The 25,094-nt window shown below is 69.5% G+C and overlaps 1 protein-coding gene across 1 annotated transcript; it reads right to left on the minus strand.

Annotated features, from left to right (window-relative positions):
- Positions 1 to 1,934: 1,934 nt before the first annotated feature.
- On the minus strand, positions 1,935 to 25,094 carry PFKL (phosphofructokinase, liver type). Its single transcript, XM_041735122.1, has 22 exons — positions 24,938 to 25,094; positions 20,332 to 20,405; positions 16,698 to 16,775; positions 14,764 to 14,953; positions 14,013 to 14,178; positions 13,616 to 13,660; positions 13,319 to 13,427; positions 11,518 to 11,613; positions 10,734 to 10,826; positions 10,004 to 10,129; positions 9,172 to 9,236; positions 8,511 to 8,574; positions 7,145 to 7,291; positions 6,765 to 6,835; positions 6,355 to 6,442; positions 5,629 to 5,781; positions 4,159 to 4,323; positions 3,761 to 3,822; positions 3,509 to 3,620; positions 2,778 to 2,877; positions 2,579 to 2,684; positions 1,935 to 2,354 (listed from the first exon to the last, which is right to left on the minus strand). Exons 1-22 carry the CDS (start codon positions 25,020 to 25,022, stop codon positions 2,207 to 2,209), a joined length of 2,343 nt encoding a protein of 780 aa, XP_041591056.1. The 5' UTR covers positions 25,023 to 25,094; the 3' UTR covers positions 1,935 to 2,206.

A 25,094-nucleotide genomic window follows, 5' to 3' on the forward strand; every position in this document is an offset into this window, starting at 1 on the left:
GGTCCCAGGCCCCTGCTGTGTGCACCTGTATGGCCCCCGCCCCGAGGGGAGTGTGCATGGGATGGGCCCCGCACATACAGCAGAGTGAAGGAGCGTCACGGACGTACTTAAAGTCCCTGATGGGCTGCCTGAGTTCATCAGAGGGAGAGTGGCCTGGTGGGCCTGGCCTAATCAGGGGGCCCCTCGGCCCTCTACAGCTGCCAATGGATTCAGGCTGAGAATGGGGTGAGCCTCCTTCTCCTGACGCAGGGCCCAGGGGAAGGGCCCAGGTAAGAGGCAGCAGACGCCCTGCTGCCCCCGGACATCTGCCACCAGGTAGCTCAGAGGGCCTGAGGTCTGGGGGCCCCCGCCCGGCTGACACCTCCGCCGCGGCCCTTGGAGGACCCAGCTAGGCCGTGCCCTCACCCCTGAGCCCTGTGAGGTCAGCCGGGATGCGAGTCCCCGGTGCTCGTGGTGGTTCCCAGGAAACCCAGTCTCCTGGAGGGGCAGGTCCTGAGGGAGCCCCCGGCCCCAGCCTCCTCCTGGGCATGGGCCCCAGCCTGCTGGCCCGTCCTTTCTGCAAGGCCTGGCCCACCCACCCGGGCTGCAGGAGGCCCCGCCGTGGGCTCCCCCCCTCCGCGCTGTGTGTGCCTGGCTAAGGGGCCTTGGCCGTGTGCCCGGGGCTGGGGCCGCGAGTGGACTCCAGCAGCGTCTGTGCCGTCGGACACCTGAGCTGCGGCCTGTGTCCAGAGCCTCCCCGGGGCGTGTCCAGAGGCCCGAGCGCCACAGCCCGTGCCCTGCCACCCAGGCCGTGGAGGGCGAGCGCGGGAGGCAGAGGCCAGGCCACGTCCCTGCTGACGCGTTACTGGGTGCCTGTGCCACAGCGTCTCCAGACGCCGCATGTCCAGGCAAAACCAGGAAGAACGTTCCAGAAAGTCTGGCTCCGAGGCTCCCCTGCCCCTTCCCCAGGCCACCCGGGGTGCTGGGGGGGGCTGGCCGGGGGGGGGGGGGTCAGCACAGAGGACGCCTGGGCCGAGTGGCTGTGTGCTCAAGGCGGGCTGGACACTGGCCGGACGCTGGAGGGTTTCTGCTGCAGCCAGGGGACTCCCAAGAGTCCCCACCCCTGAGCTCTGGTGTCCCCACTCACGCACAAGGACACGTGTGCACTCACGTGTACACACACATGCATGCACACACGTGCACGCTCAGGTTTCTGGGACCCAGGAACTTGTTCCTGGCCTCTCAAGACACTTGGGACCGTCCCCTCGGGGAGCTGTCCCCTCCTCGGCCTGCCCCAGGACCACCCACACAGCAAGGAGGGTGTGGTGCCCGGGCCCCCACCAGGCTGCTGCTCCCTCGAGTGACCAAGGCACCCTGCCAGGTCTTGGGGACGTGAAGGCAGCTGGAGGGACAGAGGGCCCCACCAGAAGAAACCCTGCAGGAGCCCCCAAGGCCAGGGGCTCCCCACAAAACCCCATGAGTCCCCGAGCCTCCCCCGAGCCTCCGCAGGTGCCGTGGGCAGGAGCACAGGCCCGGAGCCGCCCTGGATGCGCCCAGTCACCGCGGTGGGAACAGAAGTGGGCTGTGCAGTGAGCTCAGGAGGGACTGGGGTCCCCCTGAGGCTCAGCACGTCCTGGGGACCCTGGTGCCGGGACCGCACTGCAGAGCAAGGCTCCATGCCGACCCCAGAAGTGGCGGTGGACTGGCCCTCGGCTCCCGGTGCTGACGTTTCTGACGGCCTCCCCCCATCGCCCACCCCCACCAGGGTCTCCCGGGGCGCCCGCTCACCCCAGACACTTACCCCCAAGGTCTTGGGTCTGAGACTCCAGCCCAGGGGGTCAGGGGGCTGGTCCTGAGACTGGGGGAGGCCAGGCCCGTGTGTGCGGCGGGGGCGACCACCCCCTGCCCTCCCTGGGACGTTCCACGGGGCCTGCCGCCCAGAGACTGGCGCTCTCCACAGTCAGGATGATTTTATTTCTAGAAAAGGCGGCAAGCTCCGCTCTGCCCGGCGGCCAGTGCACACAGGAGGAGGTCACAGCGAGGGCCACGGGGAAGTGTCTCTGCACAGGGGTCCCCACATCCTCCGGGCCAGAAGGTGGGCGCCCGGGGGCTCTGTCCGAGGGGAGCCCGGCGGCAGCAGGGGCGAGGCCCTGGAGCCAGACCGAGAGGGCCGTGGCCCCCGCCCGCCCGCAGGCCCCAGGGAGGGAGGGGCAGGTGCGCCGCGGCTTCAGAAGCCCTTGTCGATGCTCAGGCTGCGGCGGGTGACGTGCTCCAGCTCCCCGGACACGTAGTCGGCCATGCTGATGCGGTAGTGCGCCAGCATCTTCAGCATGAGCCGCAGGTTCAGCCACCACTGCTCCCGGGGCATGCGGTGCCTGCCGCAGGGGGGTCGGGCTCAGGGCCGGGCACTGGGCCCCGACACAACCCTGGAGTGCGGCCTGGAGGGGGCGTCCGGTCCCCTCCCTCCGGGGCCTGCAGTGGGGAGCGCTCGGCCCAGGTGGCGGGGTGAGGGCGGCACAGGGACGGCCCCGGGGACGGGGACGGGGACGGGGCGGCCGTGCAGGGTCGGGGCAGCCCACCCCCCTTCACAGGCACTCACTCAAAGTCCGTGACCTCCTTGAGCTCGGTGACGGGGCTGAAGGCCACCGCCTTCTTCTGCAGGCCGATCACGCAGGCCGAATCGGGGGCGTTGGCGAACACGCGGCCTGTGGACACAGGGCTCGTTGGCAGCCCCGGACCCCAGGGCCCAGCAGAGGGCAGAGGGCAAGGTCAGCCCAGGGCCACCCCCCGACACGCACCGTTGCGGTAGACGGCCCGCAGCTTCTCCGACATCCAGAGCATCGCCTTCACCCCCAGCTTCGTGCCGTAGTTGCGGTCAAAGGGGGTCGGAGCCCCACCCTGGAAACACGGCGGGTGAGGGGGGCTCGCTGCCGCCCGAGGCAGGTGGGCACTGCCAGGAGCCGGGCGGCCTGACCACCCCGCGACCTCAGGTGAGCACCCTGGGGCAGCGTGTGACCCCCACCCCCTCCCGCCCCCCGCATCTGCATCTGTTCCCTCTGCCTGCAGCTCCCCAGCCCTTCTCCACCCCAAACCTCCAGCGGCTGGGTGGTGGGCTGCCCGCCCATCCAGGTGGCGGCCCCCGTGGGCCCCCGGCTCCGGCAGGATGAGCAAGCACCCGCAGAGAGGGGAGCCGTCGGGAGGGCTGGGAAACGGCACCACTCGGGTTCCCTCAGGGCACCCAGGAGGCCACGGAATGGGGGGACCTGGCAGGGAGCAGGGGGCCGCAGGGGTCCCAGCCCTGCCCCTTCCTAGTGCTGATGACTCTGCAGGGTAGGAGCCTCACCCCGCTCACCTGTCCCAAGGGATGACGAGTGCAAGATGGGCATGAGGGGGTGGCGGGGTGACTACGGGCAGGTGCCACCTGAGGACGTGCAGGGGCGAGGGCTCTCACCCTGCCGTGTCCCCCGGGCCCCTGGGCCCAGGTGCAGATGGAGGCAGAGGGCGGGGACCCGGGCTCCCCACGCCGTACCTGCTGCAGGTGGCCCAGGACGTTGGTCCTACAGTCAAAGACGCCCTTCCCCTCGGAGGAGTACAGGTTATACAGAAACTCCGTGGTGTAGTGCTCGTGGCACTTCTCGTTTCTGGAAGGAGGGACGAGGCCTGGGTGGGGCGGAGCCAGCTGGGGTCTTGACCCGGACGCTGAGCCCCCGTCCCTGCCCCCCAGGCCCCCACGGCTCAGGGGGACCCCTCCCACCCGGCCCAGGCCCGCGCGCAGCCTCACCGGAGCACGAGGCCCCTCTGGATGTCTGTCTTCATCTTCTCGGTCATGTGCTCCACATTGGCCTGCGGGTGCGGGGGACACGCGGGCTGAGCCGGGCGCCTGAGCCAGAGTCGGCGGCCGCCAGCCCTGCACCCGGCAGCAGCCCCTCACTGCGTGGGACGGAGCCCAGACTCCCCCCGGAGCCAGGCGACCCGGGGGCCATGGGCAGGCCTGAGCTGGTGGCGGGAGGGCCGGAGGCCACGGCAGCCACGATGCAACACATGGTGGGGAAGGGGGTTCGGGGGTCATGCGCTGGGACCCCACAGGCAGGGACCCCCCCAGCCCGCAGGGCTCCTCGGCCTGCACCCCAGGCCGGCTCCCAGGTCTCCAAGAGGAGAAGGGCAGGGGGCTCGGCTCACTTTCAGGTCTTGGATGTTGAAAGGGTCCTCGAAGACGTAGGCGGCGTCGGCCCCCACGGCGATGCCAGTCACCGTGGCCAGGTAGCCGCAGTAGCCACCCATGGTCTCCACGATGAACACGCGGCGCTTGGTGCCCGACGCCGACTGCTTGATGCGGTCACAGCTCTGGGGGACAGGGGCGGTCAGGGCCTTGCCCGTGGGCCACTGGCGGCCACCGCACCCAGGACCCAGGTCTCTCCCCAGAGCCGCCTGTGCAGGGGCCGGAGGCCAGGACAGTCCCCCACCTGCCCAGAGCATCACAGCCCCCTCCATGGGCTCCCTGCAAAGCAGGGTCCTCAACTGGGGCCGCTGTGTGCCCAGGGGGATGGGGGTGTCACCAGCGCCTGGTGGGTGCAGGCCAGGGATGGGCTAAGAGGCTCACTGGGGCCTTAATTTTTCTCATCCTTAAATGGGCAAGTGATACTCCGGCCACCGCAGGGTCACTGTCCCGGGGGGACCAGGTGACACATGAAGTTCACATTCTGCAGGTGCCAACAAGGATGTGACACAGGATACTTTTAACCCAAAAAGTTCAGAGTTTGGAAAGAAATTTAGAACATTAGAAAACTGAGAAAAGACAAGACCAGTCGGTTTTTGGGGTCTGAACCACAAGGTGAAACCCCAAGTCAGAGACAACCGTTCTCCAATGTCTGCCAAAGGACTGATACCCTACGTACGTCAAGAGCACCTACAAGTAAAAAAATTCACCGAAAAAAAAATGGGCAAAAAACAGAGAAAGGTATTTTTCCATAAAACCCTTAAGTGAGGGATCCCTGGGTGGCGCAGCGGTTTGGCGCCTGCCTTTGGCCCAGGGATCCTGGAGACCCGGGATCGAATCCCACGTCGGGCTCCCGGTGCATGGAGCCTGCTTCTCCCTCTGCCTGTGTCTCTGCCTCTCTCTCTCTCTCTCTCTCTGTGACTATCATAAATAAATAAAAATAAAAATAAAAAAAACCCTTAAGTGAGCCAGAAACAGAGCAGTTCCACGCCAGCAGCCATCCAAGCGCTGGTTAAACAGAACACCAGGCTTCCCGTCGTGGAAGCAGAGAAAACAGGGCCGCGCGTGGTGCTGGCGAGAGGCCGGGTGGGGGTGAGTTCAACGGAAAGCCCTGAACGCTCACGGGGTCGCTGGGTCGGCAGTCGGGGGGGTCTCCTGTCATCTCATCTGTTCTACTCGCATCTTTCTCTTCCTACAGCATCGTGGAGAAGCTGCTCGGGTTCAGCCCGAGACCCCCGAGGACCCGGGCACAGGGGTGCTGAGCCCACAGGGGAAGGGGGTCGGGGGGCCGCAGACGGGGTGGGAGGGGACAGAGCCACGGCCGGGCCAGCCCTGCTCTGACGACGGCAGGTTCCCCGGGCACCCACCCTCGCGCGTCCTCGTGTGACCGTCCCCTGCACAGGACCGGGGCCTGCCGGGGCCCGGCGTCCTACCTCCATGGCGGCGTTGACGGCGGTGTCTGACCCCAGACTGAAGTCGGTGCCCGGCACGTTGTTGCTGATGGTGGCCGGGATGACGCACATGACGATGCAGAGCTCCTCGTAGCGGCCGCGCGCCTCCACCAGCTGCAGCACCCCCTCGTAGGCCTGCGGGCGCACGGGGGGGCGGGGCTCAGCGCGGCCCACGGGAGCAGGAGGCGGCGAGCAGGGGCTCCTGGGCCAGGGGGACATCCGCCCCCACGACCCACCACATGCCTGGGCCTCCCGCCCCCGTGGCCACGACCCGGGGAGCCCACCCGGGAGCCGGGCAGCCCAGGGCCAGGGAGGCTGGGCTCCCAGGAGGACAGGAAGGAGGCCCGCCCGCCCTGGAGGGACCCCCGCCCGGGGTGCGGGCGGGGGGGGCTGGGCAAGAACGGGAGCCGCTCCAGGGAAGGAATGGACGGGGAGGAGGCTGTGGGGCTCTCCGCCGCAGGCTGCCCCCCAGGAGCTCCTGAGGGCAGCACCCCATCTCCCCTCCTTCCTGCCACCCTACCCCCTCCTCTCCAGCACGCGGTCACCAGCACCCACAGACACTGTGAGGCCTACCCTGAACCCCGCAGCCCCTCAGGCCCCTGGACATCCCTGACATGGGGTCCCCAGCAGGGCCACCTCCGCGGCCCCGGACCCAGAAGACACGGTCAGGTGTCCCCACCCCGCCCAGGGCCCCACGGCGGCCCTCACCTCAAAGCCCCCGATGACCAGCAGGGCGTGGATGTTGTAGGTGCGAATGTTGTCCACTATCTTCTCCATGTAGCTCCTGGGCAGCGTCCTGCGGGGGACGTAACCACGTTACCGGCGGCCAGGCCACAGGGACGCACAGCCACACGGCATGTGTCGGTGGGGAGGGCCCCGGGCACAGTCCTGAGACTCCCGAGGTGCAAGCAGAGCCTCAGCGCCGGGGGACCTGCGGGGCCCAGAGCAGGGCGCGGAGGCCCGAGCCCCCGTGGGGACGGGGGACACCAGGGCACGAAGGGGCAGCCGGAGGACCTGTGGCCCGGGCCACGGGGCAGGTGTCCCCTTGCAGCCCCCGCTCCTCCCGGGCCTGCCCACAGGTTTCCAGCCCCGGAGGCCCGCGGCGGCCAGGAGCTCACCTCTTCGTCCCCAGCATGGAGCCGCCACGGCCCAGCCAGCCGGCCACGTCGTGCCAACTCACCTCTTGTACCTGCGGGGGTGGGGGTGCAGCCTCAGGGACAGGCGGGGGGCTCGCAGCCACTCCTCCTCGCTGCTCGGGGAGGGCACGGACGGGAGGGGCCAGAGCCTGGCAGGCGGCCAGCGGCACGCTGCAGCTCAGAGCAGGGGCGCTCACCCCTTCCCCGGGGCCTCTGACCCGCCTTCTCCGCCCACCTGACCTCGGCCACTGCCCGTGACCTCGTGCCGCGAGCCCCCCGGTCCCCGTTTGCCAAGCGAGCTGGGGGTGGGTGATACAGACCCAGCAAGCTCCCGCCCCACGTGCCAGCGCGGCCGCACCCACCTGACCCTTGGCCAGACCCTCGAAGCCGTCGTGTACGACGTACACCGTGTGGCCCTGGGAGATGCCCGACCGCACCGCCGAGCGCACGGCCGCGTTCATGCCAGCCGCCGGGGCCCCCACGTTCAGGATGGCCAGGGAGAAGTTGGTCTTGAGAGACAAGGGAGACAGGAACGTGAGCACGGGGCTGGGGACAAACCGCGGAGCCACGAGGACGGCACGAGGGGGCCCGGGGCCCGTGGCCGCCTGCACGCCGGCCAGCGAGTGGACTCCCCTGGGAAGGACGCACGTGTGTCCTTCGCCTCCACGAGCTTCTGGCAAGGACCCAAAGGAGCCAGGGAGCGAGCCCGGGGCCTCAACCAAAGGCGTCAGCAGGACCGTGGTCGCTCTCAGCCGAGCACGGCTGGTGGCCGCAGCGGGGCAGCTTTGGGCCAGACTCGGTGCCCGTCTGGAAGCTTCCAGCCATCACCCCACACTCTGGGCTCAGGGCAGCCAGTGTCCCAAGCGCTTAGCGAGCGGCACGGCTGCACAGCGACGGGGGCCACGGATGTCACAGAGGTTCTCTAGGAGCCACATTAACAAGGTGCAAAAAGCGGCAGGTGATGCCAGTGTGGGTCCCAGGGTTGGTCTAACCCCACGAACTGAAAGGTCACCTTGACCAGGAATCAACCTAAGAAACGCCCCGTGGGCGGTCACACCGGCATCCAGGCCGTGTCCCCGGAGCCCTCGCTGGGCAGCTGCGTCCTGGGCGCCTCGAGGCCACATGTCCCTGGCCAGTGGCTCCGCCCGGCAGTGCAGCCCTGGGGGGTCCTGGCAACACAGCCCTGCTGCCCCAGATGGGGTCACGGCCCAGCGGTCCCCAGAGGGGACAGAGACCACGCCGCTGGTCCGGGGATGCGCCCCGTGCCTGGCCAGCTCCTGGGACGAACGGAGACCCAGGATGTCTCAACGGGACCCTTCCTCGTCCCCAGGGTTCCGCGAACAAGTCCTGCCATCATCCTTATCTTGAAGAAAGCCCGTTTCGCAAGGCTTTTAGCTATTTTAGAATGTTTCGTAAGCACTAGAGCCGCTCTGTCGTGACCTAAATCCTGACTTAATTGCCTTCAGTCGTTTGCTAAGCAAGCAGCCAAAGTCACCTCCAGGCCCAGACACTGGCCATTGGGGACCCGCTGGTCAAGCAAAGCTGCACCCCTCAGCCCACAGCTCAGCCCCCAGACAGGAGGGCGCTTGGAGCTCCCCACTTCCCGGGCAGACCCCGACCCCGCGGGCGGGCGGCCCTAGGGCGGGCAGCCCCTGGCAGCAGGGACAGGCTCGAGGTGGCGGCGGAGGTGACAGGGACCCAGAGGTCCTGCGGCTCACACCACCTCACCTTCTCCTTGGAGACCTTCTGGTGTGCAAGCAGCTTGTAAATGTTCCAGTTGTTCTCAAAGCTCCTGGAAAGGAAGCCGGTCATGCATCATGCAGCCCCCAGCCCCAGCCCCAGCCCCACAGCTCGGCCACGCAGAAGCCGCAGGCCCGCCACCCCGCCCCTGTGGCTACCAGCCCGGCCGGCAGCATCGCTGGGTGGCGGAGGAGCCCTGCACCACGCGCGGCCCGCACACCCCTCTGGGCGAGGCCGGGGCGCCGCATCCCTGCAAGCAGCCTGTGGGGTGGGCGGCTCGGAGCAGGCGGGAGGCACGGCGACGGAATTCGGAGCTGCGGGTATGGTCCCCCCCCCCCCCCCGCCCCTCTGGACCTGCCCCACCACGACCTCCTGTGGACGCCCCGCCCCAGCCCCCAGCCAGGCCGCCCTCTCCCCTCGCCCCTCACGGCAGCTCCTGCCTGCCCTCCAGCTGCAGGGACCGCCGAGCCCCTGTTCCTGCCGCTCGCTTCCCCCCGCTTGGCCACACACACTCAGCGGGAAGACGTGCAGCTCCACGTCCCAAGGCGTGCAGGTCCCGCGGGCCAGGGCCACACGGCGTCTCCGGCGGGCCCGCCGAGCAGACGGCCGCTCCAGCGCCAGGCCCCGCCAGGCCCCGCCAGGCCCTCACCTGCCGCGGAGCTGGATGGCCTCGTCGAACCGCTTCTCGTCCATGGCCTTCTGCACCTCCTTGGTCTTCAGGGAAACAAGGAAACGCTGCAGGAGGCCTGGTGCACACGCACGGCGGCCACCCGACGCGGCGGGCCTGTCCCCCACCCGCCCCGCCGTGGTCACTGCCAGGCCGGCGATCCGGGGGACTGGCTGACAGCAAGCGGGCCGCCCGGGCTTCCCCAGCGGGCCCACCCCCCCCCAGCTCCATGGGGCCCCGCCAGGGCCTGGGGACCAGAGGAGTCCGGGCCCAGCCCCGCAGCAGAGGTCGGACCCGAGGCCTCTCCCTAGGGGGGTCCCAGGGAGGCCGGACCCCCACGCCCCCATGCCCCTCCCCAGCATGGGCCCTGCTCCAGCCTTGCTGAGTGTCTGCCCACATCTGCTGAGTTACACGGTGGCCCTGGCCACCCACTCGCCCCCCGCCATCCTACCCCAAACACCCCACCCTGCCCAGCCTGCAAGGTCAGTCCAGGGCCAACGGCTCCAGAAAGCCATGTGGCCTTGGCTACCCCTAGTCCCCGCAGCTCCCACCCCTCGGGGCTCGTCCCTCCCCACCCGGAGGACTGGGGGCCTCGGGTACCCGGAGGCCACGACAGGAGGGGACCACCAGTAACAGAGGAGCAGCAGGACCCCGAGAGCGACGGGGTGGGGAGGGCCCCCCCCATGCAGCCCGCCTGCGGGGTGGGGCCCCAGGAGGCCCTGGAGGGAGGGGGGGCCCAGGGCCAGCGAGCCCCGAGCCCCGGGGGCCCTCTCCCGGGAGCCCCACCTGGCCCGCCTGCAGGCCTGGAACTTACCACCTGCACACACTCCATGAGGGGCAGCCGCACGGACTGGTTCCCCGAGAGGCTGACCACGCAGGCCTGCGTGTCCGCTGTGGCCTCCAGCAGCGCCATGACGGCCTCCATGCCCATCTTGCTGCTCTGAGCAGGGAGGGGGCGGGCGGGTGTCAAGCAGGAGCCGCCCACCTGACCCGTGGGCACGTGACCCCTCGGCTCTGGGGCCACGCTGGGCCAGCCCCCACACCACGCACCCAACGACCCCTCACCCTCAGCTTTCAGAGCCGTCCCCCCGACACGCACACACGAGGGTCGAAGCTTCTAGAACAGGCGGCACCAGAAATGACGTCATGTGACCCCCACTCACAACAGCCCCGCACCCCGGGGGCACGTGGCCACCACGGTCCCAGCCCCACGGCAGCAGGTGCAGGCTGGAGACCATGTCTGGGGCTCCTTCCGCGAACGCCGGGCCCCTGAGAGCTGGGGTGCGGGACTCGGAAGCACCGGACGTCAGACCCAGAAGGCTGAGCAGCGGGCCTGGCCCTCTGTGTACCTCCCTCCCCTGGAGACCTTGCCGGGGGCCCGGAGCCCAGCGCTGACTGCGGAGCGTGGGGACGGGTGCGTCGCGAGACACAAGACCCCAGGCTGCGTCTCCCACCCACGGGGGACAACGGAGGGGCCGCGGCAAGGGAGCACCCACCACGCTCACCCACCCCGACACCCAGGCCCAGAGCCAGGCCCCACCTACCAGGATGCGGTCAAACGCCGAAGGGGTCCCTCCCCTCTGCACGTGGCCCAGCACGGTCACACGCGTGTCGAAGCCCAGCCTCTGGACCACCAGCTGCTCATTGGGAGAGAGTCGGGGGGCACCTGGGTTCAGCGCCCACCCCACGGGCCCCTCACCCTGGTTCTCAAGGATGTCGGCTGTCACCCCTGGGGTCCCCGCAGAGCCAGCTCGGGACTCACGCCCACGGTGAGACAGCGTGGCCTTTCCCCGTGTGCGTGGCCGTGTGGGCATGTGGGGCGCATGTGGGGGCGTCCCCGCAGCCCGGCCTGGCCCTTAGCACCTCGGTCAGGCTGCACCAAGCCCCGTGGCTCTGGGCCCCCCCGGCAGACACCGTGGATGGGCCAGTTCCCGACCGGGGACACAGGGACAGGGCGGGCGGCCAAGGAGAGGGTATCGGGAGGACAGGGCCCAGGGCCCCGGGCGGAGGTCGCAGGGGAACACTCCGCGGAGTCGGTTCCTCGGCTGAGCGTCCTGCCCTGGGTGGGGGCTAGCGGGGGGCCCCCGAGGCGGGCCCGGTCCTGGGGTGAGGTGGGGCCTGCGCTGGGCCTGTGGGGCCAGCCTTCTCGGGGAGCCCCCAGCCCACCCCCGCCCACCCTGCGTCTGGCTATCACCGGGAGTGAGGAAGCACCCTCCGGGAGCTGCTGTCCGGGGGCCCCAGCAAGAGCACGTGGGGACTGCAGATAAAGGGGTGCCTGCCCCGAGGCCCCACCCGTCCCGTGGGACCCAGCCCCTGCCCAAAACTCACGTCCTTCACGTAGCGGGACGAGATGGGCTTCCCGTTGCGGTCGATGGCGCCCTCCGCGATGATGATGATGTTCAGTCGGGACCCCCTGCTCCGAGTCTAGGTCAGAGAAGCCCCGGGCTCGGCCGCCAGCCTGCAGGCACCTGCCCTGGACATGCCACCACCCACGTCCTCCCGCGAGGCCCACGATCTACACGGGCAGGCGGGGGGGTGGACTAAGATGAGCCCACAGGGGCCCCACTGCCCTCCGGGGGTGGGGAGGGGGCTGCAGAGGCTCTGGAGGGGAGCAGGGGGCCAGCACCCCAGGAACCAAGCAGGCAGTGCAGGCATTGGAGCAGGTGGGGAGCAGTCAGGACGGGGAGCACGTGGCCCTGCAGCCTCCCCAGGACTTGGGGCTGCCAGCGGGGACCGAGGGGCAGAGGGACCCTCGACCTAGGTCCCCGAGCCAACCCTGTCAGCGCTAACCTGGGACACCAAGGTCACCTCGAGCCTGTAACCTCACGGTGCGGGCCACCAGCCAGGGCTTCCTGGACACCCCCACACCCCTAGAGAGACACCCCCTCCCCTCCCCAGGCTGCAGAGGATCAAAGGTGGCACTGAAGGGACCCACAACACCCTGCGCCAGCCCAGGCTGGGGCTCAACACCACAAATCCAAAGTTCCCTGGGGAAAGCACTTCCCAGTCGTGTGCTTCAAAAATATTCAGAACGTTCACTCTGGCCCATAAGCCCCCTGTGTGCCCCACAGCACCCAAAGAACCTAGAGAGGAAGACTCCCAGAGCAGCCCCCGTGAGCCCCAGCACAGGAGGAGGAGTGGGAGTGGAGGGCTGCCTGGAGGAGGGGACGCTGGTGCAGGTGAAGTGCAACAGCCAGAGCCAGGGCTGCGGGGGGAGCAGAAGAGCAGGAGGTGGGCTGGGGGGGGGGGGGTTACATCCGCGCCTCACGGGTGGGGCCTTGGAGGCTCGGGGAAGCCGAGGGAGGGCCTGAGGCCTGACACAGAGCAGGGAAGGGCCGACCCCGAGTGCAGGCCGCTTCCAGAACGGCCCCAAGCGCACAGCGACCGAGCCAAGGCCAGGTCAGCCAGGGACGCCACACGGCCCCACTCCACGCGGCCAAGGCCACGAAGCCCCCACAGGACAGGACTCGCCCCAAGGACAGGACGTGGGCGCCTGGCTAGCCCCACCTGGCCCTGCCCTTGGCCTCGCAGGAGGACGGGGACAGAGCGCCAGGGGACGTCTGTCCCTCAGAGCAGCGAGGCCCCGCGTGCTGACCCCCCAGGGCTTCAGAACCGAGGGACGCGCCGAGCCCCGGGCGGCCTGGGTGCTCACCCTGCGGGCGCAGGCTGGCCTGTGTGTGAACATCGGGGCACAATCTTGGATCCGGACCACAGCCCCCCGGTCCGGGGGTGGCCCTCTGTCCCAGCACCCCGCCCTGTCCACCAAGGAGCCAGGCCCGGCCGAGGGCTGACCTGCCCCAGCACCCCGGCTCCACCCTGAGGGGCCAGAGCTGCGTCCCCAACGCCCCGGCCGCCCCTGACAAGGCCTCAGCCCCCAGCTGCCTCCCCAGCCCCACGGGGGGCCTCCTCCCCTGGGGTCACTGCCCCACGTGCCATCCACCCGTCTTCCAAAGGCCACCTCCGCTGGCGCGGGCTCAGTGGCCACGGCCCCCAGGAAGCCAGCATGACCCGCTCCCGCCCCCGCCCAGGTCAGCGTCCCCGAGCACCCTCCTCGGCCTCCCGGGCCCCAGGATGCGCTCCGGGGGCACCTGCTGCGGCAGGACCTCCCGGGAAGACCCTCCGCACGCACCTCTCCGAGCCTCTCGCACATGAAGTTCTCCCAGCCGTCCTCGGGGGGCGCCTCGGGGATGAAGAGCCAGTCGGCCCCGGAGGCCAGGGCGGACACCAGGGCCAGGTACCTGGAGGAGCAGCCCAGTGGCGGGCCACAGGCGGTCACCGGTCACCGGCAGCCGGTCCAGCCCCCAGACAGGACGCGCCCCGCCCAGCTCATTCCTCCAGCAGGAAGTCAGCACCTGCTGCGCTCCGGGCACCGGGAGGTGCCGCCCCCACCCCTGCTCCCCAACGGCCCCCCCGCCGTGTCCCTTACCCGCAGTGCCGTCCCATCACCTCCAGCACGAAGGTCCTCTGGTGGCTGTGGACACAGACAGGGTGGGGGGCTCAGCACTGCACCCGGTGGATGGACCCCACGGCCCGAGACCCCAAACAGCCTCGGGGCACAGGAGCCGCGCCTGCTGTCCAGGCCCCAGCCCTGCCAGGGAAACGCCCGGGACAGAGCAGGTCCCCAGACAGCCGTCCAGCCCCGGGACAGCCGGTCCCTGCCCGCGAGGCCATCGCACCCCAGCCGTCGGGCCATTTCAGCTGATCTACTCCCCGGCCGCGGGCCACTGACCTGGCGTGACCTGGCCGTAGCCGGGCGTCCCCGGCAAACGCACCCCTGCCCCGGGGCCCCAGGCCTGGCCGCGGCGGGCCGGGGCCTGGCTCACCTCTGGGCGGTGGTGGTGATGGCGTCGATGACCTCCATGATGCGGTGCAGGGCCGAGTCGGTGCCGATGGTCATGTCGGTGCCGCAGAAGTCGTTGTCGATGGAGCCCACCAGCCCCACGATGCTCAGGTGCGAGTAGGTCTGCGCTGTGCTCTCCGAGATCCTGCCTGGGCGGGCGGCCAGCCCTGAGCCCCCCGGCCCGACCCGCTCCCTCGGCGCCCAGCCCCCGAGACTGTGGTCCCAGCGGGTCGCAGGCTCAGAGCGCCCCCCAGCCCGCCCTCGTCCCCGGGTCCCGCGGCAGGGGTGGGGCGGCTGAACCACCGATGCAAGCCCGAGAGACCCCCCGGGAGCCCTGGGCACACCCCTCCTCTCTGGGTCCCCACGAGGGCCACAAAACCGAACCCCAAGAGGTCACTTCCAACTGGCAACCTCGGGGCTTCCGTCTGCAGGTGACGAGGTCACCCCCACCCGGGAACCAAGACAGACCGGACGCGCCCACACGGCGTAGGATGCCGTCCGGGGACTGCCGGCCGCCACCAGGAGCAGGGACACTGGCCCTGATGCTGTGTCCCCGGGGGCCCTGGGCTCACAAACTGACGCCCTCGCCAGGGGCCGAGCCCACCTAAGGCTCCAGGAGAGGCCGGGGTGGCCCTGACCTTGGGTCCAGCCCGGCGCCCCCCGCGTGCTGCCCTCGCCCCGCCTGGCCCCCCGGCCCCGACCCCCAGCACCCGCCGCCCTGGGCCCCCACCCACCTGCCGCCACCAGCTCCTCCAGCAGGCTGCCCCACTCGCTGCGGAAGATGTCGGCGCCCGTCAGGCTGCCGTCCCCGCCAATGACGCACAGGTTGGTGATGCCGCGCTGCACCAGGTTGTAGGCCGCCGCCAGGCGTCCCTCCCGGGTGGTGAAGGCCTTACAGCGCGCGCTGCCGATCACGGTGCCGCCCTGCACGGAGCACACAGGCACCGCCCTGCAGACCCCGAGCCGACTGGAAGCCTGGACGGGGCGCCCCCTCCCGGGGCCTCGTCCTTGCACAGAGCCCGGAGCCCGGAGCCCGGGGGAACGGCCGCGGCTCAGGCTCGGGAGGTTCCAACTAGGACGCGGAGGGAGACGGCTCTGAAATCTGACCCGGGCACACGCGTGCAGACACGCGTGTGCACAGACAAGCACACACACAGGCGGCGGCCAGTGCCCAGAGCCCCGCGAGGGGAACACGCCTGCGGCCGCGCGGCCCTTCCAGCTCAGCCGGGCTCCCCCAGGACGCGCCCCCCTCCCCGGTCACGAGACCCTGAGATCCTGAGACCCACCAGGCTGCACCCCGGACCTGAAGGGGTGGGACGGCGGCACCGCCCAGGGGCACGGGCCTCGTCCTCCGGTCTGCCACCCCCGCCCCGGCGGGATGGACGGAGCCTCCCAGGGCTCCTCCTGTCCCTCTTCTCCCTCTTGCCCCCTCCTGCCCCCTCCTGTCCCTCTGTGCCCCAACCTCTCTGTCCCTTCCTGCCCCCTCTGTACATCGTCCCCTGTCCCCTCTGTACCCAATCCTGTCCCCTGTCCCCATCCCCTCTGTCCCCTCCTGCCCTTCCCCTCCTGCACCCTCCATCCCCCATCCCCTCTGTCCCCGTTCCCTCCTGCCCCCTCTGTCCCCTGTCCCCCCATCCCCTCCTGCCCCTCTGTCCCCTCCTGTCCCTCTTCCCCTCCCACTCCCTCCTGCATCTATGCTCCGGGCTCCCTGCTCCTCCCCAGACAGCAGCTCTTCCCAGGCCCCTCCATGACCATTCGATACTGCTTCACAGCCCGGCTCAGAACTTGGCCTAAAGCCCCTTCCCCGGGGCTGCTCGCTCAGAACAGGGAGGCCACAGCCACCCAGACCCAGGGCCACAACAAATGGCCAGATCAGGGCCTGAGGCCTGAAGACACCTTCCCTAGACCCCTAGGCTGGGGGACAAGGAGGTGACCACGGGCATGGCAGGGCTGGGGGTGTCCAAAGAAGCCCAAGAGCGAGGCTCAGCCACACCCCAGTGGACTGACCAGATCAGGGACGGCAAGCTGGCGCCTGGGGGAGCGGGTCCAGCAGAAACACCCGTCCTGGGCAGGAGGGGATGGGGCAGGAGGGGTCGGCAGTGCCCGGGCACCAGGGTCCAGCCGGCCCCCCAGCGCTCCTGCTGACCCATGTGTGGCTTACAACCATGACCGGCCACTTGAACGAACAGGACATCGGCTGGTGGCCAGGATAAACAGGTGGCACGTGCCCCCGCGACCTGGCGCTGTGGTGCACAAGGGTCACAGAGCGCCTCTCCAAGAACCCGCGGCCTGAGCAGGGTGTCCGTCCCCATCCTCTGAGCAAGCCGGGGAAAGACACCAGCTCGCCCGCGGCCTCGGCCCCTGGGAAGCTCAGAATGAGGACCACGGGGAAGACCAGGTGGAGGCTGCAGGGGCCACCGGGAGGCGCGGTACACGGTTCCCCAAGGGTCTTGACCCCTCCCACCCCTCGCTGAAAACCAGGAGTGGACACTTATAGCAGAGACATCCTGGGACCACCAGGTCCCCGTGACCCCCGGTCAGCCTGAGCCCACCCGCTGCAGGACAGTGGACGTGTGCACTTCTGTGCGTGTGTGCGTGCTTGTGCGTGTGCGTGTGTGTGTACACGCGTGCTCAGGGGCAGAAGGCGCCGCCCCACCACAGCCCTTACCAGCTGGATGATGTTGGAGACGCTGAGCCAGTTGGCCTGCTTGATGTTCTCACCTCCTTCCACGAGACCCTCATAGCCCTGAAACCAGAGGGGAGGGTGTGAGCCAGGGCCCCCCCCCCCGGCCCCGCCGGGGGGGGGAGCTGCATACCCGATGGTCGGCCTTAACCCTAGCCAGGGGGGAGCAGACCCCAGGGTCCTGACCACTGAGGCTCCCCTGCACCCAGGGCCTTGGGTGACAAAGCTGGGGTTGGCCAGCGGTCACGGGCTATCAGAGGGAGAGGCCCAGGGCACCCAGCTGGTCCTTCCAGAAGCCCTGCTGCGGCACAGACGGCATTAACACGCGCCAGAGGCTGGCCAGTGGGCCCTGGGGGGGTGGCCCCTGGATGGGCGGCCCCTGGTTGAGCTCCCGAGCCCCGCCGCGCACCAGGTCACCCCACAACCGGCCCCGCGGTGAGCAGCCCTCCACCCAGGACGGTCCCTGCAGAGGAAGCTGCCGTCCTGCCTCCTACGGGCACTGGCTGGACGTCAGCCACGTGCAGGGACACGTGCCTGTCCGTGCCAACACACATTTGAGGGTCACACGTGTCCGTGGACGGGCCTGAACGTGGGGACTTGGGAGCGTGAACCTGACGTGCTCGTGGCCACCTCCTCACCAGCCAGGACTCCTGGGTGCTCACCCCGCAGCGCTGGGCCGCCCTCTGCTTCCCAGGAGCCGAGTGCCGGTCCCGGCAGGTGGCTCTCCCTTGAATTCCCCTGATGACCGCACGCTGCTTCCCTGGGACCCAGGCCGCCAGCCACCTGCAGGGCCTCCGGGAGGAGGCGGGTTCCAGCGTCTCGCCCAGCGGCCTACCCCCTTCCTAACTGCAGGGCTCTTCCCCTCCGGGTACGGGGCGGGTGCCCGTGAGAAGACCCAGCAGCACTGCGTGGAGAGAACCAAGGCCGCCGCCTCCCTGCAGCCCTCCCAGCACCTCCAGGGAAGCCGTAAACAGCAGCTGTCCTGCCTGGGGCCGGAGCCCGGCCTGGCTCTGGATATCTGCTGCCCAACCCCCCACCCCCCACCCCACCCCCCGCGTGCTTCCTCCCCTCGGGCCAGTTCACCCTCGGTCCATCACCTCGGCCCACAGGGTCCCGGGCAGCGAGGCGTTGTGGCGGGCAGGGCAAGTGCTCCCACTCCCGTGGTGGAGGAGGGGGCAGGTGCCGCTCTGCCAAGAAGCAGAGCGAGGGTGCCTGGGGCCACAGGGGCACAGGGATTTCAGTCTGAGGGATCACGAGGCCACTTCCTCCCTCCGCATCTCCCTCCGGCGCTTTCTGCCATTAGGACGGAAGCTGATCCCTCCCCCCAACCCAGGCACCAAAATGCCCGAAAAACAATGTGCAGACCCCCAGCAGTGCAGACCCCCAGCGGTGCTGACCCCCAGCCATGTAGACCCCTAGCAGTGGACACCTCCAGTGGTGTAGACCTCCAGCAGTGTAGACCTCCAACGGTGCAGACCCCCAGCAGTGCAGACCCCCAGTGGTGTAGACCCCCAGCAGACAGCGCCCAGAGCAAGCAGCAGGGCCAGGCAGCCCTCAGGCCTCAGCAGCCCAGGACTGGGTACAGAGCACGCGCACCATGGCGGCCCGGCCCCTGCCCCAGTGCACACCCAGCATCCCTGGAGATCCAGACGCAGCAGGGCAGCTTGGCTGGAGTCCAGTCTGGTAGACTGGACTCCTCTCCTCTCCTAGCCTTGGAAACTTCTAGAATGTCCATGCATGCCTCTCCCCACTTTGTGTCACCCTGCCCCCACCCCCACGCAGGCCCAGCCCTATGGCAGCTCCCTGGGTCACCTCTGAGCTCAGTGACAGCAGACCCGCTTCCCAACCTTCTGGGTGTCCGCACTGGGGAAAGCGCTTTCGCTCAGGGTGTTGCAATGGCTTCTGTGCCCTGACTTCCCCACTTCACAGAAGGAACAGATCACAGTCAGGGACGCAGGGGACATACCTGTCACCTATACACACTCAGGGAGCCCAGGCTAGGACCCACCCCGCCCTGTGTGAACGGTACTTGTCCCCCTGACCCCCAGAATGTTCTAGAAGGTTCTAAAACGTTATCAGGCATGGGTCCCACATGCCCTACTCCTGAGACTGTGAGACATCAGCTTTGCCGCATCCCCCCCATCCAAGCCGGGTCTGAGGGTCTAGAGCCCCATGTGGTTCAGGGGACGGGGGGCTGCACATCTGCTCGCTCTTTCATTTACTCAGACCTCCTCCTGCAGCCAAAGATTGGGCACAGACGGACCCAGATGAGGCCAGGGTGGAGGGTCAGGGTGAGGCCAGGGTGAAGGGCAGGGGTGAAGTGGCAGGGTGAAGGGGCAGGGATGAAGAAGTAGGATGAAGGTGCAGGGTGAAGGGACAGGGGAGAAGGGGCAGGGTGAAGGGAGCAGGGTGAAGGGGCAGGTGAAGGGCAGAGGTGAAGGGCCAGGGAGAAGGGGCAGGTGAAGGGCAGGGGTGAAGGGCCAGGGAGAAGGGGCAGGTGAAGGGCAGGGGTGAAGGGCCAGGGAGAAGGGGCAGGTGAAGGGCAGGGGTGAAGGGCCGGGGAGAAGGGGCAGGTGAAGGGCCGGGCAGAAGGGGCAGGTGAAGGGCAGGGGTGAAGGGCCAGGGAGAAGGGGCAGGTGAAGGGCAGGGGTGAAGGGCCAGGGAGAAGGGGCAGGTGAAGGGCAGGGGTGAAGGGCCAGGGAGAAGGGGCAGGTGAAGGGCAGGGGTGAAGGGCCAGGGAGAAGGGGCAGGTAAAGGGCAGGGGTGAAGGGCCAGGAAGAAGGGGCAGGTGAAGGGCCGGGCAGAAGGGGCAGGTGAAGGGCAGGGGTGAAGGGCCAGGGAGAAGGGGCAGGTGAAGGGCAGGGGTGAAGGGCCAGGGAGAAGGGGCAGGTGAAGGGCAGGGGTGAAGGGCCGGGGAGAAGGGGCAGGTGAAGGGCCGGGAAGAAGGGGCAGGTGAAGGGCAGGGGTGAAGGGCCAGGGAGAAGGGGCAGGTGAAGGGCACGGGGGAAGGGCTGGGGAGAAGAAGCAGGTGAAGGGCAGGGGTGAAGGGGCCGGGGCAGGCCGAGGGAGCGGGGAAGGCCGAGCAGGCTGGGTCCCTACAGTCTAGGTAAGAAGTGGAAACAAAGTAACAGCCGAGCCCAAGGCCACCAGGCCCAGGGGATCCCACAAGCCTGCGGCTGGAGCTCGGTGTGGGTCCGGGAACCGAGGCTGAAGGGTCAGCCTCGAATGTGACACAGGGACGGGGCTGGGGGCACGGTTGGGGGGGGCACCACGGCCGGGGGGGGGCACAGCCAGAACAAGAGGGCCATCTGGCCCCGTGGCTCCTCCAGGTACTTCAGGGCCTGCCCCGTGCGCCCTGGGCCTGCCAAGGGGTGCAGGAGGGCTGGGGCCCCAGGATGGGGTGGGGAGAACCCAGGGCAAGGGTGAGGTCCCGGGCCTCCAGGGGCCACAGCTCCCCTCCGCCCTGCACCCCAAGGCCCACCCCACAGACACCCAGGGAGGGCTCCCCACCCGCACCCCAGGGCCGGGCCTCCCCGTCCCCACCCCTGCTCTCTGAACCAGGACCGCGGCCAGCTGTCCACCGTCCCCGCTCCGCACCGCGCCGGCCCGGTGACCTTACCTCGTAGATGAGGAAGACCTTGGCTCCCACGTAAATGCCCATGCGCGTCACAGCTCTGACGGCCGCGTTCATTCCTGCGAGGGGGTGAGGGCAGCAGCCATCAGTGGAGCGCGTGCGGGGCGGGCCCGGGACCATCGCCCTGCACCTCGGGGCCCCAAGCCGGGGGCTCGAGGTCCAAGCCCGGGGAGCCCGGTCAGGCGGGGCGGACCCCGGCAGGGCCGCCTGACTGCGCGCGGGGTTACAGAAGCCGGCCGGATGCGGCTGCGCCCGCGCGGGCACCAGGGGTGTGCAAAGGCTCGACCCTGCCTGGCCTCGGCCACCCCCGGGTGCTCAGCGGAGCCCCCACCCTCCTGCCCCGCAGGCCAGGCCTCGCCTCAGCGATGAGGACCAGGGAGCTCAGGGAGCACTCTGAGGGCGGTGCCCACAAGCCCCGAGGCCGGGAGCACCCCCACCCCTGCCCCACGCCCAGGGCGGGGGTGGGGGGCACCGTGACACAGGAGGGGACGGTGCCCCCAGGGTGCCCCAGGGCCAGCATCGACTGGGGCGCCCGGCAGCCCGGGCAGTGCAGCCAGGCGCGCTCCGGCTCCTGCCCTCCAGCCCACGGCCAACAGGGCCCCCAGGCTCCAGCAGGGCACCCTCCTCCCTGTCGCCCAGCCCCGGGCCTGCCGGGCAGCTGCCCCTCCCCCCACCGCAAAGACCAGCGCGTGCGCGGGCCCGGAGGAGGCGCAGCACAGGGGAATGCTCCACGCCCACAGGAACCTCGGCCCCTTCCTGTGGCCGCCGAGGCCCCCAGAGGCCAGGTGTCCGCGTGAGGCCCCGCGTGAGGCCCCACGCTCGGGAGCGGCAGGCAGCGGGCGCTCAGGACGTGCACCCGCACGGAGGTGCCCGGAGGTGCCCGGCTGCTCTCCGACAGCGGGATGGGGCCCGGCCCGGGGAGCAAGCGCCCACAGGCCAGGGGGCAGAGCTGCGGGTGCAGGGGCACCCAGCAGGGGCACACATCGGGTCAGGCACGCTGGGGCTACCTGCTGACGCCGGGGCTGGGGGGCCAGACTGCAGAGGTGCCCCAGGCTGGTCTCCCCCAGAGGACCACCGCCTGCTCCTCCTGCCTGCCTTGCTGGGAGCACTCGCACATCCTGGGCTCTGTCCCAAGCTCCGGAGCTTGTCCCCAGAGGAGGCCCCTGCAAACACCAGGCGCGGCCGAGGCCCCAGAGCCCCTGCCCTCGGGTCCCCCCGAGCTGGGGGAGGCAGGCAGGGCCTATGGGCTCCAGTACGGGCAGCAGCGCATGGCTCCCGGGGTCCCTCACGGTGTGTACTCCACAGGGTGGCCCCAACGTGAGGATTCTACCCCTCTACCCTGGTTACACGGGTCTCCCCAGGTCTGCAGCGTGGAAGGCAGGGCCCAGGGGGACAGAGCAGGTCACAACCAGGGCTGCAGGGAGCACGTAGGAGGAGCCCAGCAGACAGAGCGTCTCCCACACACAGGCTCAGGGCACAGGCTCCCAGGAGAGCGCGTGGTGCCTTTGCTACCATGCCCCGTTCCACAGGGGAGACGCCCAGGTCCCAGCGGAGGGGAGGGACCTGCTGGAGCCCCAGCAGGTGAGGGCAGCAGCAGGAGGTACCCCGACTCCTCCTGGGCACAGGGAGCCCCGGGTCCTGCTGCCTGAGGCCCAGGGGCAGGAGCTCCCAGATGTCACAGGAACAGAGCACAGAGGCCAGCCGGGACCTGACCTGGCCACACTTGCAGCTTATACTCCTGACTTCAGCAAAAAATTTCTATTTCTAAAGAAATCATAAATGTCTCCCGACCCCCCCGCAAAGCTTCCTGCACCACCACCACCACCCCCAGTCCCTGGCCAGCCCAGACTTTCCACTTTCTGGTATCTCTGGGTCCACTGTAGGGTCAAGGTCCAAGCCCCACCCTGGCCCAGGAGGTGAGGACAGAGGCCACGAGTGGGGGGCAAGCGGAGGGGAGGGCAGTGGCCAGGGACCCAGGCCCATGTCTGACCAGGTCTCCTCGGTGCCCCCTGGGCAGGCCAGCTCTGGGGTCACATCTCAGCAGCCCGCAGGTGGGCTTGCCGGGCCCTGGATGGCAGAGGCCCCCAGGGTTGTGCTGCCACCTTCAGCCTTCCAGACCCCGTTATGTGACAGCGAGAGACTTTCACAACAGGACTGTGCCCGCTGCCACGGAGACGCGGCCCGAGGGCTAGCTCTCCCTGTGCCTCACTGTAAGCTGCTTCTTAAAAAAGCCTTTTAACTGTCCTTTAATCTGCTTTTCCTTCTCCAAATAAATCCTAGGCGGCAGCCCCAAGCCCCAAGCCCCGGGGGGGGGGGGGTCAGAAAAGCAGGCAGGAGAGCAGCTGTGGCCTCCCAGACTGACCCAGGACCCAGAACCCCCGACCCTCCCATGGGCCACAGAGACACCAACTGAACTACTGTCTGAAGTCCAGGCGTCTGTGTCTCACGTGACCTTTCTTCCTCAGCTCCCAGAAAAACAAATGTGTGAGAAAGTGGTGGCCATGCGGTGACACTGGGCTCAGAGGGACAACTCTAATTGTAGGCTGGGAGCCCGGCTGGGACGATGCCAGGTCGTGGGATGGGGAGCTAGCGGGGTCTGCGCCTGCAGAGACAGGACACCCAGGTCCACACCTGTCTCTGGGAGAAGGAGGCGGGTGGGGGGCAGAAAGGGACACCTCCTGGGGGTGAGACAGGGGTGGGAGCCGTGGGCAAGCGGCGCCAGTTTATAGCCTTCTAGGTACTTCTGCACAAAGTACCCCCCTGCTGCCTTCCCACAATGAGCTGGCAGGAAGCCTGAGCCCCGAGCCTGCAGAGGATGCTCTGTCCCCTCCCCTGTTTATAGAAGGGGAACCGCCGAAGGCCCCGGGCAAGCGCTTGGGTCAAGCCCGAGCCTGGTCAGGTCTGCTCCCGCCTGAGGCTGGCTGGGATTCACGCATTCCGACAAATGCAGGAGTCAGCATGGGCGCGGGCCGGGCCCACCAGGGTTCCCATGCTCCACGGCACGCGGGGTGCCATCAGGTCCCTATGAGCTCAGCCTTTATTCGGAAGGCAACAGGGCCCCTAAGCTGAGAACCCGCCCTCTGGAGCCAGATCGTGGGGGCAAAGCTGGCAAGAGGGCAAGCCAGCCCAGGGCCTGCACCCTGGCTGCTTTCGGGAATTACCCCCCAGAAAGGCCCATTCTCCCCAGGATAACGGCTGGCCCCTGCATCTTCCTTCCGGCATCGGCCCGAACCCTAAACTCGGAACCTGTGCAGTCGCCCTCCGTGGTTGCTCCAACCAGAACCGCAGGTTACCCGTCCGCAAGTCAGAGAGCACACGGGAGGGAAGCAGAGGGAGGAAAGGCATGTGGCGGGCGGCCGGGGCGGCCAGCAGGTGCACCCACAGCTCAGACAGGCTGCGCGCTCACCTGGTCCCCCCGGCCAAGCTGGCAGCACCCTCACCGCCAGAGCCCCTTCCGCCCTGACCCCTCGGCCACCCTCTGCTTCGCCTGTGCCAGGAGAGGGGCAGGGTCATACCATCCGCAGGCTCTGCGCCCGTCCCTAAAGTGCCACTCCACCTTCTCAACCCCGCTCAGGTGCCGCTGCTCCTTTGTGCACGCGGGAGCCTGGGTGGAGACCCCTGTGTCTGCGGGCACCAAGGGAGGAGGCTCTATCCTCCCACACCTGGGCATGATCCCACCGTCCAGGCATCATCCTTCCCTGAGGCCGCTGCCTCCGCGCTGCCTGCCAGGGAGCCGCCACTGCCCAGCCCACAGGCAACAAGTGCTCCGGCCACCGGGGCCGCGGACTGCGGACGTGCAGCAGGGCACGCTGCCTGCCAGCCCGGCTGGAGCCAGAAGGCCCCCGGAGCTGCGGACAGACGGACGGACAGACGGACGCTAGTTCTCTCTGCCCTCCCGGGCTGGTGAAAGCTTCTCCGACCCACCTCCTCCGTGCTCCGGGATGGGGAATCAGGGGTCTGTGCCTGCATTTCCCGATGGATCGGGACGGAGGCGGACGCCCATCCCAGCGGGGCAGACACCCCTGCACGGCCCAGGCGCCCTGGGGCTCGGGGTGTGCGGGTGGCCGAGCTGCTGCGGCCGGGCAGGGGCACACGGGCCAGCCCAGGCCAGAGGCCCCGGAGAGCAGCCGTCAGGGCGAGCCCAGGCTGCGGGCCGGGCTGCCGGGCGCCAGGGACCAGGCCACCGGGACGTCCCGGGCGCCCCTGCACGGGGAGGACGGGGAGGACGGTCGGCGCGCAGGAGGCCCTGGCCCAGCCTCCAAGCCCAGGGCCGCTCCGGGGGGTGCGCACTCCCGGCCCCGCCGCCCCAGGTCGCGCGTGGGAACCAGGAAGGGCGGGCCCCGGCCCGGGGGGGGGGGGGGGGGGGCCTGCAGAGCCCGGCGACCTCGGGGAGCGGGGACCCCGCGGAGACCGGGCCGGGGCGGGGGGGGCGCCGGGGCCGCGGCCGCGCAGACACACCCCCGCGGCCGGGGCGGGGCGAGGAGGCCGTGGCGGGCGGCACGTCCGCGGGCAGCTCGGGCGCGGGCGCGGGCGCGGGGGCGGGACCCCGAGGGCCCCGGGGACAGGCCGACGCCCCCCGCCCCCCGCGCACCTTGCGCGTCGCCGCCGCTGGTCAGCACGCCGATGGCCTTGCCGGCCCCGGACATCCGCAGCTTCTCCAGGTCCACGGTGGCCATGGCGGCGCCGACACGGGCCGCGCTCGCTCCCGCCGGGGCCGCGCACTGTCGCCGGGCCCGCCCCGCGCCGCC

The sequence above is a fragment of the Vulpes lagopus genome, chromosome 20 (genome assembly GCF_018345385.1).
Source record: "Vulpes lagopus strain Blue_001 chromosome 20, ASM1834538v1, whole genome shotgun sequence".
NCBI lineage: Eukaryota > Metazoa > Chordata > Mammalia > Carnivora > Canidae > Vulpes > Vulpes lagopus.